This window comes from Manacus candei, unplaced genomic scaffold (genome assembly GCF_025592945.1).
Source record: "Manacus candei isolate 608988 ecotype Guabito, Panama unplaced genomic scaffold, ASM2559294v1 h1tg000028l, whole genome shotgun sequence".
Taxonomy (NCBI): domain Eukaryota; kingdom Metazoa; phylum Chordata; class Aves; order Passeriformes; family Pipridae; genus Manacus; species Manacus candei.
The window spans coordinates 23,570,923-23,590,759 of NW_026138076.1; the positions used below are offsets into that span (position 1 = coordinate 23,570,923).

Consider the following 19,837-nt stretch of genomic DNA (forward strand, 5'->3'; position numbering starts at 1 on the left):
CCTATAAAAGCTCCTCACTTATGACAACACAAAAGCAACCAAATGCCCATAATGTGCCCATTCTGCTTGACCTATACATAATTGTAGATAATTGTAAAAACATATTGATGAATTCTATTATATACATATTTGGATATGTATAATTTTCCTACTAAATAAATTCTGCTGGTTGCATCTGCTGTGTCATGTTGGAAATGAAGAATGGAACAACCAGAGAACGACACCTTTGGCCTTCAGATGCTCCCTTCAGCCTGTGTGAGGTACTAGTGAAGCACTTGTGATTGTTTGTTTAACATAGTCTGGACATTCCAGACAAGAATGAAATGTTTTGAGTGCCCTTTGAGCTGTGGGGCACATGGTTCTCTCAGAGCTGAAGGGGAAGTTTATTATATGGAAAACATATCATTCCCTCCTCTGATCTCATCAGATATTCAAGTCCCAGTTGTCTTTGGCACTTTCAGCATTATCCCATGTAACTTTTTCATGTATTTATTTATGGGGTTCCCCGTCAGGCCTATACTGCATGCTGCTGCTCACTGTTGTTGCCTGGTAGTGAAGACAGCCTGGCTCTTCATTTGGAAGCCTGTCTAAAGGACAGTCTGGCGAAGCTCTGTGGTGGTCAGGGACACAGTGTTGGCACAGGAGCACAGTTGTCAGGTTGCACTTTGGAGTCTGGGTTAAAGAAGCTAGTTTGTAGGCTCGCCGTCACAGTCACCCCCTGATGTTGCTTGTCTTTTGTATATCTTTTGGGATTTCCCATGGATAAGTCATGTTCAAGAGAAGACATGGTGTTTTTTCTCCTGTGTTACTCTCATGAAGAACTTTAAGACGGCCAACACGCAGAGATTGGGGAGTGACAGGGGGAATTCCTCCCTTCCCTCCTACAGGACAAGACACTATGTATGCTGGATCCTGTATTTATGGTGAACATAGAACATAAACAGACACTTATGTCTAGGTGAAGGATGTGGTTAGATTTTGGAGAGCTTGGCATTATTATAGGTTCACCACATATTATACAGTAACTATTATTATGTCGTCGCTATCAGGGTACTACAAACTACTATTACTATAGTAATTTGATATTATACAGCTTTTAATTTTTATTCTTTTAGCTTTAATTACATGAATCTTCAGCACACTTATAAAATACCAAAACTAATCCAACCCAGGAGGTCCTCAACAAAGAGCAGCTACGACCTCTAGCTTCGTCTATCAAGCAAGCCTCATAACCACAAAACTTCGGCGTTCAGTTTAAATTACCCACAGAGCTCACGGACCATTAAAACACGACTCCAACAACAACGACCACAATCCCCACTCGCCGCCCCTCCCCTCAGCCCTTGACGCACGCGCGGGCGGAAGTGGCGCGCGGCGGGGGCGGGGCCGCGGTCCGCGTGGCGCGGGCGGTGCGCGTGGCGCGGGCGCCGGGATGGAGGCGCAGCTGGAGGTCGTGGAGAAGCTGGAGAGCCTGGCGTTCGAGCCCGGCATCGCCGGCACGGCGCCGGGCGGGGAGCGGCCGGCGGGCACGGAGGACGCACCGGCCCCTCCGGAGGGCGGTGGGGAAGCCCAGGCCCCGCTGCCCCCGGCCGCAGGAGCGCCCCGCTCGCCGTCGCCTGCGGGAGCGCCCCGCTGGCCGTCACCCGCTCGGCTCAGCACGCCCGCTGCCGCTGGGCCCTCCTCGGACTCGGACAGGTGCGTTCAGCCCTGGGGCTCCCCGCTCTTTTAGGCCAGGCCGCTGGTGCTGTGTCTGAGCGCTCCAGAGCCCGGTGTCCGAGCCCTCCCCCTTCCCCCGTGTTTCAGCGTCTGTAGCGCTGCCTTTCCCGTTAAAGACGGCATTTTCTATTATATTTTGCTGGGAGACGTACCGATGCATCAGGACTCCAGAACAGTGCCTGTAAGGGTGTTTGATTTAATGGAAACGTGAGTTTAAGTGGTGGCCTGTGGAGCGCCTTGGGCCACCCGTGCCCGTGCGAGTGCCTGGCTGGACGTACTCCCTAGGGAGCGCTCCTGCGGCACCGGGGGCAACACTTGCGGTGTTACTGCTGAAAGAGCCTGAACGGAGGGTTTCAAGTGAAGAGTCTGCCGACCGGACCTCGTGCTCTCATGTTGGCATCTCATTGCAAAAACTGATTCTCAGTCTGTATGATTTTTTTATAAAACATTCCGTCTTCTGCTTGTGTCAGTGCTTCGATGTTCAGTATATTTGATGAGAGGTAACTTTACTTAGGTGTGGGCTCTCTTGCAGTGTTAGAAACCTGCACACTTTGACAGTTTCGTGTTTTCTTCTTGGGCCAGTACAGCACGATTGGTATGTGCTCCTTTTAACTAATGGAAGCTGAAGTAAACTCTTAAAAATCTCCTCTTAAAGATACAAAACTTCATTAATAATTAATTGGTTAAACTTTGACTTTAGTTGGTTCATAGTTTTACTTGAATATCATTAAGTGATGGAGAGTGAAATTCCTGACTTCCAGGGGCTTCACCTATATGTACTGTTTTTTACTTCGAGAACCTGCTGCACTGATGAACATTAAAGATAAAATCTTGATAGCTTTAACTTAGCTGTCTGAATGTATCTTTACCTTTGTTTTGCCTTTTTTTTTAACTTCTTCCCCTGATTGGTCTCTGGTAGTCTGACTGATTTTTTTTTTTCCCCTCATGATTTTTTTTTTTCTTTCTCCTATATAGATTTCGTTCCAGGAGGCCCGTATTTGGCTTTTTCAAAAGGTTTATTTGGGAAAGTGCTCTTATTTTTTTGTAATTACTATGAGCATTTTTTGGACTAAAGAACGCAACAACAGATAATTGAAAGCTATCCATTTACTTGTGAAGGAGACTGTGGTATTACAAGAATGTAGAAGGGAGCATTTTTTTAATTTTATTTATCTCTGCTAAAAGCAACATGTTGACATGAATAAGGACTGGTTTCTTAGTGAGCTCTTTACTTGAAATATAACGAGTCTAAGAAAATAAGCGTCTCTTACTCATATATCAGCGTGAAATACTGAATTACTAATCTGTGTGAATATGTACTAGGGGATTTGGGCAGACCATGAATTATGAAACTAATCCCTTTTATTTACAAAAATTAGAATTTTTTTCCCCTTCATCTTGCAGGATGCATTGCTTACAATAAGTATTTTCTTGCCTTTCACTTAGCGTTATTCTAATGTTGGGATTGTACAAGAGCAGTGACTTTGAGAAGTCAGTATTCTAACTCCCATCTTTGTTATTCAGTGATACGGATTCAGATAGTTCATCAACTACATCCTCCTCTGTATCTTCACTAGTATCTGATGAAGACGATCATCCGTATGAGAAGGGTAACAGATCTTACTGTGTTAAAACAAAAGATGAATTACCTATTGACGTAAGTACAATGTGGTATCTTTTAAACCTTCTCTACTAAGCCAACCTAAAGTATCTGTTTTTCAGTCACTCCTACTACGTCAAGATGGGGGATAGAATCAAAAGAGTAAAAAAGAAAACTCTTGGGCTGAGCTAGAGACAGTTTAATATGTAAAGAAATAGGCACACACACAAACAAAGCAAAACAAGAAATTAATTCACCACTTCCCATGGACAGGCAGGTGTTCAACCATGCCCAGGAAAGCTGGACTCCGTCACATGCAGCAGTTACTTGGGTATACAAACACCATCACTCCAAATGTCCTCCTCTTCCTCCTTCTTCCCCCAGATTTATATCCTGAGCATGATGCCATATGGTATGGAATATCCCTTTAGTCGCTGCAAGTCAACTGTCCTGGCTGTGTCCCCTCCCATCTCTTTTATACCCCCAGCTTCCTTGCTGATGGGGTGGTATGAGAAGCAGAAAAGACCTTTATGCTGTGTGAGCACTGCTCAGCAATACCATTTCTGTATTATCAGCACTGTTTCCAGCACAAATCCAGAACACAGCCGCATACCAGCTACTGTGAAGAAAAATGACTTTACCCCAGCCAAAACTACCACAGTTAGTAACTTCTCTTATTTTTTGGGTGCATATATTAAGGAACTATTTCAGAAACTTCTTGCTTTGAAGTATAGGATTGGCAGATATTGCTTATAGTATGGCAGAAGGTACAGTTTACCATTTTGAGATTTAGGATCAAAATTATAACTTCCTTTCTGCTTGTCTTTGGCCTTTGAATTGCTTTCACAAAAGTGACTCAGTTAAGTCTTAGCAGTGAAATTGATTTAATGTTGGAAAACTCACTGGCATGTAGAAGGTTGTGGTGTTTCTATGTGAATACATATCTGGAGCTTAATTATGTACTATAACATCTGGGAAAATGTTGACCTTATTTATCTTTGAGTTGCTCCATATGCCTTTGCCAAGCAGTTTTGTTAGAGTGAAGATTATTAGGTGAAGTTTTGATAAAACAGATTAGGATTCTTCTCTTCTGTTTCTGGTAGTGGCCTTTGAAAGTGCAGTTTACTGCTAAGATTAGGACTCTACCTCTGAATTCACAAGATGTTGAATTTGAAAATAATGCTTACTCTAGTTGCTTTGTATTCTGTATAGTTCATATTGAATTCACAGCAGTATAGTATATACATACACATCTTAGTTTATGAGTAAGTCAGAGTTAGATGATGAGTTCAGTGTTAATCAGCCTTTGATAGTAGATTTTGATCCTTACATTTGAGGAAAAAGTTTAATTTGAATATTGTGTAGTACTCGTTTTTGTATCTGAAGTTAGGCTCTTTTTTTTTTTCCGAAAGCGTTCTCTGATTATCCTCTGGTAACAAATGCAACTTTTAGCTAAAATTAATTTTCTTTGTATAGGTTGTTTTGATCTTTACATCTTCTGTAATGGTCCAAGTCATGATATAAATGGACAGATAACTGTTTTGCCAAATCAGATGATACACATCTGTTGTATTTCATGCTGTATTGTCTCTTGCTGTGTACATTTTTCTTCTACCATGCATTGAATATAATTGCAAGTTGTCTTATTTTTTGATTACTGATTAATCATTGTGTTGTACATTGAGCTAAATTTATCTAACTTGAAAGTTCAAAAAATTGAATGAAATGCCTGTCAGTTGTTGGCTTTCTCGGGTTAAATAAAATTGACTTCTACTTCAGTTGTAATGGAAATATGTAGAGAAGTGTCTCTGTAGGAAAGGTGTCCTCAAAAGTGGCATTCCCCCAGGAGAAGTTCATTTGGGATGATTCTGAGAGGGGCAAATCAAACTAGATTTTTTTAAATAAAATCTTCGGAATGCTAGGAGATTTTTCACAATTGTCAAATTGCTGCAGTGATGAAGTGATGAATGTCTTGGTGTGATATTATATTCTGAACTTTGACTTGATGTTTTCAGGAACTACCTCCTGTTGAAGACTTATCAATAATTCTACCGGATAACGTTGAACTGAAGCTCTTTGGGACAGTGTCCGGCATTATCGAGCAGCTAGGTAGGAAATATATATTTGCTTTGGTTTTAATTAATGTAATTTCTGTATAGCTCTGCGTTAATTGTGTACTTAACTGTTCCTGCAAAGTATCAGTACTGCAGTGTTGGATCTGTGGTGTTAGTGGGTTGCTGAATGAGAACTCAGACTAGCAAATGACATTTGTGTTGAATTACCTTCTAGTTGGCTTACGTGATACTAGGACTACTATGCTTGTGTTTCTATGTGACTTTCACGTTTACTTTTTTCATTAGAAAGCCTTTTTTCCACAGTGTATTTAATGATTTTTATATTGATTCTGGTAACAGTTATTGTATTTTAAAGAAAATCTTCCAGTGGTATGGGCTATATTTGAATTGTCTCTGAACATATAGGAGTTGTGTAACTGAAAGCACAGATGCAGTACGATGCAGTCCCAAGTGCTTGCTTGTTAATATACAAGGACAGGAAAAGGACTTGTTTCTTTAGTGGTGCAGGTTCTTTTTATTTATTTTTATCTTTATTCATCCTGCTTCTGGTACCTTGACCGAATGAAAGCTGCCCATGTCAGCAGTCATAGGATAGTATGACTAACATGATTTATAGGTGCTGGAGGGTAAACTTAAAGGGATTGAGATACACAATAAATGTAAGCTTAACTGCAGGCAATAGACATTCAGGGATCTTTTCTGATCTGCATGGAACCTCAGTATTTGGTATATGAAATCAAAGTTTTGCTGAAGCTGATATTATTAAAACAGCCATAGTATTCTTGTATTTAAGCTATTTCAGGTGTTCTGTTCCACTTGAACTGCTTTCAAAGCAATTTGCTTATGAAAATTAGAAATTAAATTCAATTTTGAAGTTAAAGTATTTATGTTAAATGAAGTACAAAAGAAAGCAAATAGCCTTTGCTATTAATTGTTCTTCTATCGTAAAAGACTTCAGGTAATACAGGCAATTCTTTTACAGTATTTTTATTAGTGGTGTTAGTTTAGAGTTAAATTTAATTTCATTCATTTGCAGGAAGCTGCTTTGAGGGTATGGAAGGTAGTAATCAGGTTTTTTGTTCTACTCTGCCCTTTCTTGCTTATTGATAATAACGGGGACTTCAAGAAGGTTGTCTTCAGCTAAAATGGTAGTTTGAAAACAAGTTTAAGAAAAAAGTTGAATCATAATTGCTATTATTCTTATTTTTGGTCTAATATGTGAAGGTATAAACAAACCTGTTTTAAAGACTTCAGTTTTGAAAACTGTCTTTAATTTTAGTCCTCACTGGTGCGTATAATCTTTTAAAATCCTGTCAGTTTACTAACTAGTAGGTTAATTCTTCAGTCTGCATCCTACTTTATGTAATGAAAATATATGAAGTGTTGAATTTAGATTTGTTGGTGAAAGTTAGAATACAAGCTAATAATCATAATGAATTAAAGCCGTAAGAATGCCATAAACCTCCAGGATATCTGTGATTATTTTCCTGCTTTTACTACCTTGCTTTATGACTTCTCATTCTACATATTTTTGCTTCTTTTCAGTTCTTCTGTAAACAGGTGTCTGAGTGGCCTCAATTTCAATTGATTTGTGGCCATATTAGGGACTCTGCCAGCTAATTGGGGGTTGTTTTTTGATTTTTGAAATAGATTAATACCTCTGTATACCAGGTTTTTTTATTTTTTAAACTGGATTGATACCTCTGTATATCAGGTTTGTATCTAGGGTGAGGGAAATTGAGGTCTCATTTGGAAACAACAAATACTGTTCTGGCGCAACAATCAGCATTCTGAACTTTTTCATTCTCTTTGATGTATCTCAGAAGTCTCTGCTGTTCTCCTTAGCAAGCTTCCAGGTTCATCAGTCTGCAGTGAGTGATACTTTTAAGTTTGGTATTTGATACTGTGAGGTAAATTTGAGGCTAGAACAGTATAGGTTCATGCTTGCTCTGCTCTAGCTAAAAGCAAGATGACAGTACTTTCTGTGAACTTCTGCTCAGTGTATCAGAATTTTCCAAAACTTTTGCTGTGTTTTGCTTCAAGGTACTTAAAGAGAAGAGAAATATTCGCTGTGTGAGTTATAGCCTAGAAAGTAAACAGCTTTGGTGTATATGAGAAACCTGCCCTACCGCTGCACTTTGGGCCCTGCAAGAGAAGAAGCTGAGGATTTAGGGTGGGTTGGGGTAGGGGAAACTGTAAGTCTGATAGGCTATAGGTGATACTGCTTCTCCTAGGTTTCATGGGACTGGCATGACTTAGATTTTCAGAATATTTTCTGTAGCCTACTGAGGACTGTCTGATGAATCAAGGTGAGAACATTCTCAAGACTTTTTGGTATCTGGTTTTTTTGTTTTGTTTTGAGGGGTTTTTTTTTGTGTGTATGTGTTTTGTTTCTTGGGTTGTTTTTTTTTGTCGGATTTTTTTTTACTCATGAGGTTTAAACAACACACTGAGTTCTTTCACTGTGTATTTTATCTTGCAGGTAGGCACAAAAGAAATTGATTGCCCAAATTCTCTTGAAATTCAGTGAACTACTAAGCCTTAGCATTGTCACATACTAGTTTGACGTGTTCAAAGGTTTTTACAGATTGCAATTATAGCAAAACTTGACTTTTAGCTTGATGACATTTTAAGTCCTGTCGTGTAAGTTTAGCAGTGATAATCTTGTTAGTTTTTGATAGAGTCTGAGTGGCACTAAACACTTGAGTGACCTTATTTGCTGATTGGGAGGCATTGAGAAGGCTTATGTGAGCATTCTGTTGTTTTAGAGGTAGAGAAGTTTACCTTCAGAATCAGAATTTTTGAATGTAATGCTGCTAGGCCTTTACATTGACAGCTTTAAGCACAGTTCCTCCTGAATGTAAAGGAAGACCTGGTATTTCTGTAGACTAAAGCAACAAATGCAGACTACTACCAAAGAAGAGTGATCTACTATAAAGATTTCAGTAAAGAATAAGAATTATATCTCAGAATCTGGAAAACCTAAAAAGCCTGTATATCAGATCATGTATTTAATGAAGAAAGAACATGCCTCTGTGTCCATTTATAAGTGTTTAAATCCACTAAGCGTTAAGATTTCATATTTTGAGCTACTAAAGTGACGTGCTTGCTCTGACTATTCATACCATCATTAGTCATTGGTTAGTAGTATGAGACTTATATGACGTTAAATTGCAGAAATGTATTTCAGGTTGTGTATGTGCATACGTAAACAACATCATCAGTTGCTGCTGTGAATGAACTGCCATACAACTTGTGTGTTCTTGTTCTGATTCTTAGGACTTACTAGGGAAAGCTATAGTGAACAGCAGTCTCCATTCTTTTTTCTGAGGAGAATTTTATTTGGAATACAAAGGCACAATATATACCTGCATCTGCACTCAGAAAAACCCCAGATTATTTCTGCTATGCATTTAATGATGAAACATCCTGGGTAAATGCAACAGATATCTTGCACACACATATCTGAGACTTCTCTTTTGTACCTGTCATCTGGTCTCTTTTACTTCTTTACACCAGAGAAAAATAATTATGTAAACATTGTAAATTTTACCATTCATATATCACTGGAGAAGGGATGTATGATTTTAAGTAGTTTCGTGTGTGTGCAAGAATTTTCGATTGCAGCGCTATGAACTTTAGTAGACGAATAATGGCGTGGTTTGTTTTTTGTACAATTAACTACATGCTATTGAAACATAAAGTTCTAATTGATCTTTTTCTTTCCATTTTAGTAATAATTGAATCACTGAGAGGCCTACCTCCAGTAAATGAGGAGAGCGTAATTTTTAAAGAAGATCGGCAAGCAGCAGGAAAGGTGTGTGTAAAGTAAAAGCCTTTTATTAAAAGTATTCTTTAGTGCTCCAAAAAGTAGAGTTGAAATTGATTAAATGAAAGATAATGTTTCCTTGATATATAGTTTTTCTTTATGCTTTTGACTCTTGCTATATTCAACCACTTTTTTAATCTCAAGAATTCCTAACCTGGAATTCAGTGCATCCTTACAGAATTATAATGTCTAGTGAATTCCCAGTATTTGATGAGGGTGCTTGTGGAGAGGTAGGGGTTGCTTTCAGATGTATGATGTCTTGGAATAACAGGCTGTACTCTCTTACTGCCAGATAAAGGCGAAGGTTAGAGTGAAGTGTCATGAAAAATGGGGAATGTTTACAACTCTGTGCTCTGCTGTACTGGTTTAAGGCCAGTGAAGAATGTTTGCTGAGAGGGGTGTTGCATTGAATTTTCTATATTTTCTGTGAAAGGAAAACCATCATCTACAATAGTTACTACTACAATATCCCTGAATGCTAGATGGGAGTGAAACAAACTCAACCTGAATTGTGGATGTTCTGTACAACATGGCAGAATTCTCTGCTCTCCCTGGAATTGGGGAACAAGTGGTAACTGACGTAAAGGCATCTTGAAAAGATGACCTTTGAGGAAAAAGTGATCAGGAGATTATTCCAGGTGTAAGAGATTTGAAAGCAAAATGGACACAGAAGAATAGAGATTTGACAAAAGGAAGGATTACTAAGGATGTGAGAACTTACTTTTCCACATTATAACAAATGTGGAAATTAGCTGGGGAAGTATACTGTCAAACAAAATTTTGGTAATAAAACTGAAGCATGAAAGGAACTTTATTTGATGCCACATTTTCTACAATGAAATTAGCTATCTATTCTTGGTGATTTATTTAAGCATTTTAATTTTTTTTCTTTCAGATATTTGAGATATTTGGTCCCGTCGTACATCCTTTTTATGTGTTAAGATTTAACAGCTCTGAGCATATCAAAGAAAAAGGGATTAATGTGCAAGATAGCATGTATTTTGCTCCATCAGTGGAGGACTTCACCCAGTATATATTTGCAGAGAAACTACAAAAGTGAGTCTGATTTCTTTTCTAATCTGATTATCATGTGTTTTTTAATCTAGCTAAAAATACTGGATTAAAGTTTGGTCTTGGGTGAGATTGATACTAAACTGTTTATTTCCTTTAGATATTCTCAACCATGTTGTAATTACAAGATTGTACTGTTTTGCCTTTCAGAACAGTAGAGAGTAGCTGTAAACTGCAAGCTTTCAAAGTGTTATAATTACTAAAGTTCAGCTTCTTGTTGAATTTAATATATTCAGTTTACTTTTTTTTATACTGCTGTGTTACATAAAATATCATAACCAGAAAAAATTTCATTGATAATTCCCCCATGCCCCCTCACACACATATACATAAAACAGTTTTGCAAGCTGAACTGTCCACATATTGTTGTTCTTTGGATTCTTGTTTAGTTCCAGAACTGATAATAAACTTGTTGGCATTCTGAACAACTTTGTTGTTATTTACTATTTTTAGTTCATGTTACTAGGCCAGAATTGAAATCTGTTTATCAATAAAACTATTAAAAAGTTGGAGTATAAAAATTCTAGATGAAAATTACCTACTGTAAATTTGTGAAAGAGGAGGGATTTGAGTGCCAGTGTAGTATGATGCTCAGAAATTCCTCAGTAGTGTTTGTGCATCCCAGCCTGCCTGAGGAAAGCAGCATGTATGAATAGGACTTGATGCCGTTTAAAGGGAAGTGTATTCAAAGACACAGACAAAGAAATAAAGCATAATAAATGACAACTAGATATTAATGTTCTAATTATTGATGAATAATTTTATATATATAGGTTAAAATCCTTTGTCATAAAGGTGGCTTAGTTTCTGTTTGTCAGGATTCTCAGTTTCTCATCTGACTTGGGTTGGTTAGTTGTCTGCAGTCATTACAATTCTGCCCATATTCATACTGAATGATTTTTTCCTTAGTCAGGCATGTGTGGCCAGGCCTGCAGGACTCTTTTTTTTTTTTTTTAATTTCTCATTTCTGTGTGAGCAACAAGCATATTTTTTTCCTTTCAGTGAGGCCAAAAATAGATCAGTTTCTTGCTCTGATGCTTGTTTGTTTTTCTGCAGCATTTTGATGCCAGCTGGTCTTTGATTTGCACTATTAAACTTTGTTGCTTAGCTCGGTAACTGCACAGACTTTAGTCATCTGCTTGCTGCATCAATAACTGTGTACTGTACTCAGCATCTGAGATGGGAGACTCATGTTTTAGTCTGTTGCATGCTTTGGAAAAAGTTTTGGAAACCATTTGTCTTTTGGTAGTACTTCGTTGTCATACGTGGCAAAAATTGAAAACTAGGCAAGATATTTCAGACTGTGGCTTACTAGCACAGCTGAGCAGTGCATCAGACATTGCTTCTTGCCTCGATTAAAATGAGCAATGTGAACACCTGTGTAGTCTGACATGACCCATAATTTCTGAATCATTTGACTAAAGTTACATTTCACTGAAACTATTTTATTTCTGGGCTTCATCACTATAATTTCTTAAGCTCTTATGAGGCATTTGGTACTATTTGTTGAAGATGCCTTTTCACAAAGTAGGTGTCATTAAAAATGGATAAAAATTTTCTGATTTCGGACCTATGCTGTAATGTCTGTCTGAAGGAGCCAAGATGGCACTGATAGTAGAAAAGTTGAGCTTTGGTCAGTGCTTCACAAGAAGGCTTTTGGACCTTAGCAGATTGTAAATTTGATGACCAATAATTTTTATTATCTGCTTTTTATTAGTTTGACGGTATACACACCAGATTGTGGAGTATTAAAGGCTTAAAGTTTTAAAACTGCTACTGAAAACTGTGATGGTACTTTGAAAATGAAAGATAAAGATCTGAAAGAAACATTAAGTTTGAAGCTTTTTATGAAATCTGAAATGCAATCTGCTTGCATTGTGCAAAGTTGAAGTGCTATGAATAAGCCTTACACTTTATGGAAAAGTAAAGTGTAGTGTAAAACTTACTGAATGCAAAACAATTTGTTGCTAAAAATAGATAAGCTTATGTTCATGATTCCTCTGAGTCACCTTTTGTTAGACTTCCAGATCTTACTTCAGAAATATCTTGACTGTGGAAGTCAAAAAAGTACTATATTGTTCTTTAAAGAAGATTACTAAGTTCTTTGTGGTATGAAAAGTGGTTTGTGTTTTGCTGAAATGGGCAAGGTTGCCTTGGGAGAGTGAGATAAGCTGTGTGAAATTAAAAGGTTTAAATTTTGCAGGCAGTCATTGCAGTGAACTGCCTCAATTCAGATTCCAAACAATTTGGGTTCAAAAGGATGTGTTAAAAGAATATTGATCAAAGCTTAATATTGGCTGTATGAGATGCTTAGTCATCACTCAAAGCAGGAAGATTTTTCAACTGAAGTAGTAAGTTAACATATACATTACTATTCATTTAGATCATCATGGCTAGGCTTTGTGAATGAAGATTTGGGAAGGGCTCTACCCACATTTGCTACAAGCACGTTGATGGCTAAAGAGGCCAATGCGAGATAGACAAGTCGGGTTGCAAAAGGCACAACAGAAAGACTCCTTGGATGGTATTGGCAAGACACGATTCTTTCTGCGTTGTCTTTTCTCCTCGAGAGTGATCCTGTGTGCGTTCTCCACAGAAGCAGCAGCGTGTCTCCTTAGCGTGGCGCGACCCGGCCGCCGTCTGAGCGCGGCGCCTATTCATTTATTTAGATATAATGCTAAGAAACAAATACCTCTCTGGAAACAGACACTTCTTGGTGTACAAGATCTGATACCTTGAAAGTATTACCCTTCCTTCATGTGGATTGTCTGATTTGTGTTTGGGGTTGTTTATTTGGTTTTTTTGTTTTTTCTTAGCGAGAAAGGTTCAGATGCATCTTGGAAGCATGACCAAGAACCACCACCTGAGGTAACTATAGTGGGTTTTTTATGTTTATAGTTTTTTGGTTACACAAGCTATATGTAAAAAAAATTCTATGCAGAGTAACTAATTAGCAGGCTTATTTTTTTTTTTATGCAGATAGGAGTTGGATGTACCTTTTTATTGAAAGAAAAGTTCATGCTTTTCTTGGAGAGGTCTCATAGTAAGTGTAAAAAGTACTACCTGTCTTTTTTTACTTGCTTTTTGCAGTTGGGGAAAATGTATATTTTTTTATTCACTTCCTCTAGTCCTTCAGGCAGTTTTTCAGCCAGGGCACCATGAACCTGCCCATACCACAGTTGGACAGCATATCCAGAAGGATACTGTGAGGGGCAGTACAGTCCTTATCTGAGACTAGATGTTCTGGCTTGAAGGAGAGATGTTCTGACATGAACTTTTTTCTCAAAGAATGCTTGTCTGTCAGTTCTCACTGTAAATTGCTTTCCTTTCTTGGTGAGACATCATCTCACAGAGAATCATAATTTGAGAATAAGGAATTGCTTAGGAATTGGACTGTATGTATGTTATCAGTAGAGCTTTGAAAGGCTGTGTACTTAGAAACTTTTGGCTAGTCTTAGCTTTCTTTTGTTCAACAGTTTTCTAGTGGTGATGATACAAAGTGTGCTTACTGGCTAATGGTGAGCTCTTTTGTTTCTTAGTCATGTTTTAAAAACTGTTCAGGGCATAGCTTGTAAATGTGTAAGTTTGTAGGAACCTAAGAAACTTTAAAATTTGACTAAATACAGTGAAACAGTCAGATTTTCTACGGATACAGATTAATTGCTTTTTCCAAGGTTTGGTTTTTTTAATGATTTTTCTTAGTTTTACTTATAATACTCTTACCTTCAGGTTAGAATCTGGAGGTACAGGGGAAACTTCAGGTTTGCTGTACTTCAGCAAGGAAGAAGGTTTGAACAAAATCGGTGAAACATGGGCAGGCAAACTTGCTTGCTTTTTATGACATCTTTGTTTTTGTGGCTGTTCTGATTTTTTGATCTGTCTGTGTGCTCTGTTTTGGAAAAAATCCACATCTAACATCTTGTAATCCCCAATTAGAATAATCTGTGGTTAGTTCTAGCAGTCAGAGTGTACACCAGGCTATCCAAACTGTGACAACTGATGAGTTGATAGAAAGTAGCTTTTGCTGCGAAGGTAATAGCTGTTGACAAGGGTGCAGATTAAATTTTACACTAGTGATGCTTGAAATTGTCTCTTACAGTCAGACTCTTAGACATCTCAGCTTGCAGCTGAATTTATAACTTTTCTGGCTAGCCCCTATGGTAAACTGTGTGCAGTTGCTGGAGTCAGGTTTTTTTGTGATACTGTGAGGCTTTATTTTTGTATGAATGTTAAATTAACCCATATTAGGCTTTTTTTACTTGCTACCTTATATGGTAAGCATTCCTTTTCTGACAGGCTCTTAATTAACCCGGCTTAACTGTAAACTTGCTAGTACAGTCTTTTCCAGCCTTGTTTTTGGGGTCATAGGGTGACAAAGTGTGATCTGTATGCTGCAAGGCTGGCAGGAGCAGACAACTGAAATTTTTCTGTGACGTGGCTTTTATGGAATGTTACATGGAAAGTAGGTAACAGTAAATGGTACCTATTGCTGTTTATTATTTCTGCTCTACGGGAATATGGTGTATTGAAGTCCTTAGAAAAAACAGGAGTTAGTGAAAGATTTTATGTTATGGTATGTATCATCTTGCTGTATTCCTTGTGGCTTTTTTTGAGTAAGTATGTAATGCAGTTATGTAGAAGAGGCAATAGTTGCATTCAGAATTAACTTTTATGTGGCTTTTTTTAGTAGTGTTCTGCTGCATGGTTTTGGAGACCCATGCTCTGTGCATACTGTAAGCAGTAAACCTCCTGCTTTCAGAATTGGAAAGGGAAGGGTGGGAACCAATCCTACCCCTTTAAGCCATATGAGTGAGCTGTTTTTTGGGGAACTAATTAATGCTGACAGATTTCTTCTCTGTCACTGATAACGCTTCCTCATTCTAAATGTAAAAGGTAACAAAACCTTGTATAACAAGAAGAAAATGCATTGACATTGAATCTATTGTAAACAACAGCATTCCTCAAAGCTAAAAATTCTTTTGGAATAACATTGCTATTGCAAGTTTAACAGGAATTTTGTTATTAAATACACTACAGAAAATTCCAGTTTAGTGACAATTTTAGACTAGACTTTTTTTTGATGTTTAAAACTGTGCTGAGTTATGTATTGGTTGTCAAGTTAATTTTTACTTATTTTAAAAATTCATATTTTAATTCACCCAGTCTTCAGTTTGCCCTTCAAAAGCTTTTCTTGGCAGTAACTAGCCAGCTCCTTCAGAGTTTCCCAATTCCTTTCTAACTAACACCTACACAATCAAAATTTTTTTGTTCAGTACTTGAATATTGCTCTTTTAAGGAAAACTAGACAGATTAACTGAATCTTGTATTAATTGTCTTATGAGAAATTTCTTGTGCTGAGAAGCCAGCTGATTTCTTTTTTTTTGACCAGGTCTTGGATTTCAGTGATGATGAAAAAGAAAGAGAGGCAAAACAGAAGAAAAAGAAGCCTGAAAGCGAAGGAAGGAAAAAACTCAGATCAGAAACAATTCCAAGTGAGTGAATGCTATGGGAGAATGCTTTTTGTCATTTTTCCAAACTGAGTTTGGAATGCCCATCTACATTTATCTTAATGATTGATTTTTCATACAGTTAATCAGTATTTCTGTGCTTTTCAAAGTTATATTTGTGAATTTGTGACTACATTCTGTATTTTATTAGAAGAAAAAAGTTATTTTCTGTTAAAACAGAAATCTCGTGGAAGGGAAGCAGCAGAACAGTTGTCAGAAGAGAGTCAAGGACTCTTAGAACAGTGTTAGACACAGTGAGGATACAGAACAGGTGCCATTTGGAGTTTAGAGCTTGCTTATTACAGGGGTTGTTTGGGCCCAAGTTCACCTAAAGCCTTTGAGTGCAGGGCAAGATAGATGAAGGCCATGTGCAAATTTTGGAAACTCACTTCTTGGGAAATCAGGGAGGAGGACCAAGTCTTAGATGGGGAATTTATTCCTCTGTCTGAAAAGGAAGCTCTTCCTCCTATGGCATATAAATACTCCCCTAAAAAAACTTACTGGTGTAGCTTGCTGAGAACCTCTCTGTTCACCTCCTGCAGTCATTAGATAAACAAACCTGTGTATAGGTTTTCATAATAGGAAGGTGCAGAAGGCTATTCATTTCTCCTGCTGTTGTCATACCTGTTCCAGGTGTATGCTTGCATCTGTGCTCTCTTTGCAATAACCAAATTTTCCTTTCTCGTCCTTACTTAAAAAAAAACACCATGGTTCTGTCTTTGATTTTCTAGGACAGAACTCCTGTGAGTTTGCTGCTCTTCCATTTTAAAGCTGATATACATTGTGCCCCACTCAAATCCTCTTCTCTTGATCTGGGAAATGAGTAACTATCCTTTAATGCTTTTTGTACAGTGCGACCCTCCCTTGTATCATTTAAATAAAGCTGCCATCTTCCTTGGACTGGCTTTTGCCATATGGTTTTGAAGTTTTCCCTTAAGAGAAGGATCTGAATTTTACTGTACTTCCTCTTCATTGCTGATGTGTTTTTTTCCTCCTGGTTTCTGTTTATCTAGCATATGGCATGTTTTACACCACATCCTTGTTCTTCTAGCTTATTGCAGACCTGTCTTTGCCTAGGGCTTGCTGAGACTGCTACTGAACTATGTTATGTTCTGTAACTGAGAACACAACAGGAAGAACTGCCACACTGTGTCAAGGGAGATGTGTTATGATTTGTTGGCATATAAAGTGAAATTGTGTGCAATTTGCTTTGGCTATAGAATTAAATAACAAGGATATGTGACAAATTGAGACAAAAACTCAGTCTCAGTTGGAATTTACTTGGTTGCGTCTTCATAAAACTCTTGAGTATATTAAAGTTGTCTCATTGTTATAGTGTTTGCTAGGAGAAGAAAGAACAAAAATACCCATTCAAGTACCTTCACTTCAGTGCTTCCAAAAGACCTTCTTGTACCAAAGGAGTTTTAAGTCCTAATTCCTCATGAAAATTAGTAGGAATTTTGGTATCCAGGTACCTTTCCAGACTTAGCCTTTCGGAGATGAAAATGTTTCTATGTAGTCTAGTGCCAAGGATTATGTTCACACAAGTGTTTAAATTTCAGTGATCTTATGTGGTGGTATATCCTTGAATACCTTGTTGCTTCCAGCCCTAAAATCCTTTTGAGTTCATGTTTCAGTTTAAATTCTATGACTAAACGTTCTTTTTTGAACATTTGCAATATTTTGGTGCTCTTCATTTTTTCCCATTAAAGCTTTTCTTATATTTATATAAAGAAGCAGTACATTTGTTATGAACCTTAAATATATGCTTAAAATGACCTGTAAAGGGAAAAATTAATCTTAAAAAGATGAATGCTGAAAGCTAATTAGCTGAAGGTACAGGTTGCCCTTTCACTGGTAGAGTAAGTTAATTTTAATAATTTGAGCTTGAATAATTTCAAGCCATTTGTGTCCTGTGGTGTAATACCAACTCAGGACTGAAAGCCATATACTCCTTCAGGGTAATACAGTGTTGAGTTATCTTTAGCTTTAAAATGTGTTGCTTTTAAATCTTGGTTTAAATGAAAGCTTCCAAAATACTCAAAATTTGAGTGTTCCTATGATTCATTTATACAAATGAAAAGCCTGGAGGGAAAGAGAGATTTCTTTTTTAATGATTGAATTTGCAGCCCTCGGGATCGTCCTTTTTGTGTTCTCTAATCAATCAAAATTAGTTACTAAACAGTAGACTTGCCAGTATTATTTTGTTGTTTATGTGTTAGTTTTAAGTATTTTTTGTTGATAAGAATACTTTTTGAATTTCCTTGACTTCAGCTTGGAAGATTTATGAGGACTAAACTTGATCTTTCCAAAATAATACTACAGCTGTGTGTTTTTGTGGTTTTTTTTGTTTGTTTATTTTTTTAGGTGAGAAGAAAGGATTTCACCAGTCAACACAGAAGCCTGCTTCAAGTTATTCAAGGGGATATTGTGGCAGAGGGTTTGCCAGGCATTCACTTCCTCCTCCATCAGGCCCTCGAGGGTTTTGGAGACCGCAAGTAAGACCACCACAGCTGTACTCTTCAGACAGGAGGATACACCAGGAATCGCCAGTGTTTCCACAACGTTATAGAAGAGAATATCCAATGATGCAGCAGTATCCCTGTCCTCCTCCGGGCTTTGGTTCTGTCAGTGACGTGCATCAATTTCCCCCTCTGCTTTCCAATACGAATATGAATTGGACAGGCCCAAACATGTACAACTCGTCATACCCATTTTTACCACCTCCTCCTCCGCTGCCACCTCCCCCTCCTCCTGATAGCCATCCTTCCCAGTTCAGACCTTACTAAGTTTCCATAAATGTGCATACAGAACATTGCAGTATACAGGACTACCAAGACTGTATTCCCTTATTTTGAAGATACTTTTACTGCAGCTGTAGAACAAATGCAGAATTTTGTACTTTGTGGGACGGTCACAGAAAATTATTTTTTTCTATATATGTTTTCTGTTTCAAAAAAGAAAATTATAAAAATAACTGAATATTAAATAATTGTTTATTTTTATAATATCTGTTCCTTTGAAATGATAAATAAAAACTTTTTGGAGACTGGTATGTAGTGGAAATTTGTTTTGTAATAAATGTGAGTAGTGATGAGGATATGTCACATAAATGGTGTTTTAATATTTTTAGAATGGTTGTATATTGCTATGCTAAACAATTTTTCTCAATTTCTGCAAATTTTGAAACCTACTCACATGGGAACTAAAAAGCTGACATCTAAATTTTAAGACGGGTTTGCCACTGTTTGTTTAAGGCATAAACTGTTATCCAACTTTTAATACTACATTAATTTAGTATTAACTAGAAGACTGGATCTGGGTGGTCTTTTTTTAAAATAGCTGGAGTAGCTAGATCTGAAATTGGACCAGCGGCTGAATTACTATTTCAGGTTTAGTGTCCTACAGTGGTTGTAGAAGATCAACCTATTAATGAAATGTTTTGCATTTAATTTAGAATTTAAAATGAGCATAATTTCTCTAACTTGTCTTTGCTCCTAACACAGAAACGCCTGTAGATACCTACTAGAGTATCTAGAGTACCTAAGTCAGCCTTTTGGGGAAGGAGTCATCAGTCAGGGAGAGAAAGTGTGTCTTTTCAGATTTCCCTTGTTTAAATTTGTAAATGCAGATGGTACTAGGTTGCTGCTTGATTGTCCTTACAGTCAGAACTGTCTCCAGAAATTACAGGGTTCATCAACTCTTCCAGTTTGTGCTTAGGAGGAAGGTGAAATTGTCAAGGGCCACTTGGAATAACCTTCACATATCCAAAGGGCCAGTCTTACAATTGCACTTTATTAGTCTCTGTGGAAGCCACTTTAGTATACTTAAGTAACGATATTGATAAATCTAGAACTACTCTTTCAAAGGTTCGCAACTGAGAAGGTTGTATAGATCTCAGGTTATGACAAGCAGGTACTGTACAGTGGCAACAAATAGTTTCAGGACAGCAGCACTCCAGACATCAGTGTTAAACTAAGTTCCTGCAGATTATCTTTTTGTAGTAAAAAGAATGTCCAATTCTAGTCTGTTGCAAATG

At 37.6% G+C, this 19,837-nt stretch overlaps 1 protein-coding gene across 1 annotated transcript; it reads left to right on the forward strand.

Moving 5' to 3' along the window:
* Window positions 1-1,386: 1,386 nt before the first annotated feature.
* Window positions 1,387-18,845, forward strand: NAF1 (nuclear assembly factor 1 ribonucleoprotein). Its single transcript, XM_051789725.1, has 8 exons — window positions 1,387-1,695; window positions 3,241-3,373; window positions 5,332-5,425; window positions 9,126-9,208; window positions 10,116-10,276; window positions 13,108-13,159; window positions 15,681-15,783; window positions 18,166-18,845. The coding sequence occupies exons 1-8, from the start codon at window positions 1,433-1,435 to the stop codon at window positions 18,585-18,587; spliced, it is 1,311 nt and encodes a 436-aa protein (XP_051645685.1). The 5' UTR covers window positions 1,387-1,432; the 3' UTR covers window positions 18,588-18,845.
* The last annotated feature ends 992 nt before the right edge of the window (window positions 18,846-19,837 follow it).

Bases quoted from the DNA above. Each gene is read 5' to 3' on its own strand.
- NAF1 (XM_051789725.1), top strand. From the start codon at position 1,433: ATGGAGGCGCAGCTGGAGGTCGTGGAGAAGCTGGAGAGCCTGGCGTTC. The intron at 3,374-5,331 runs GTAAGTACAATG...TGATGTTTTCAG, and splicing joins AAGATGAATTACCTATTGAC to GAACTACCTCCTGTTGAAGA. The intron at 5,426-9,125 runs GTAGGAAATATA...TTTCCATTTTAG, and splicing joins CGGCATTATCGAGCAGCTAG to TAATAATTGAATCACTGAGA.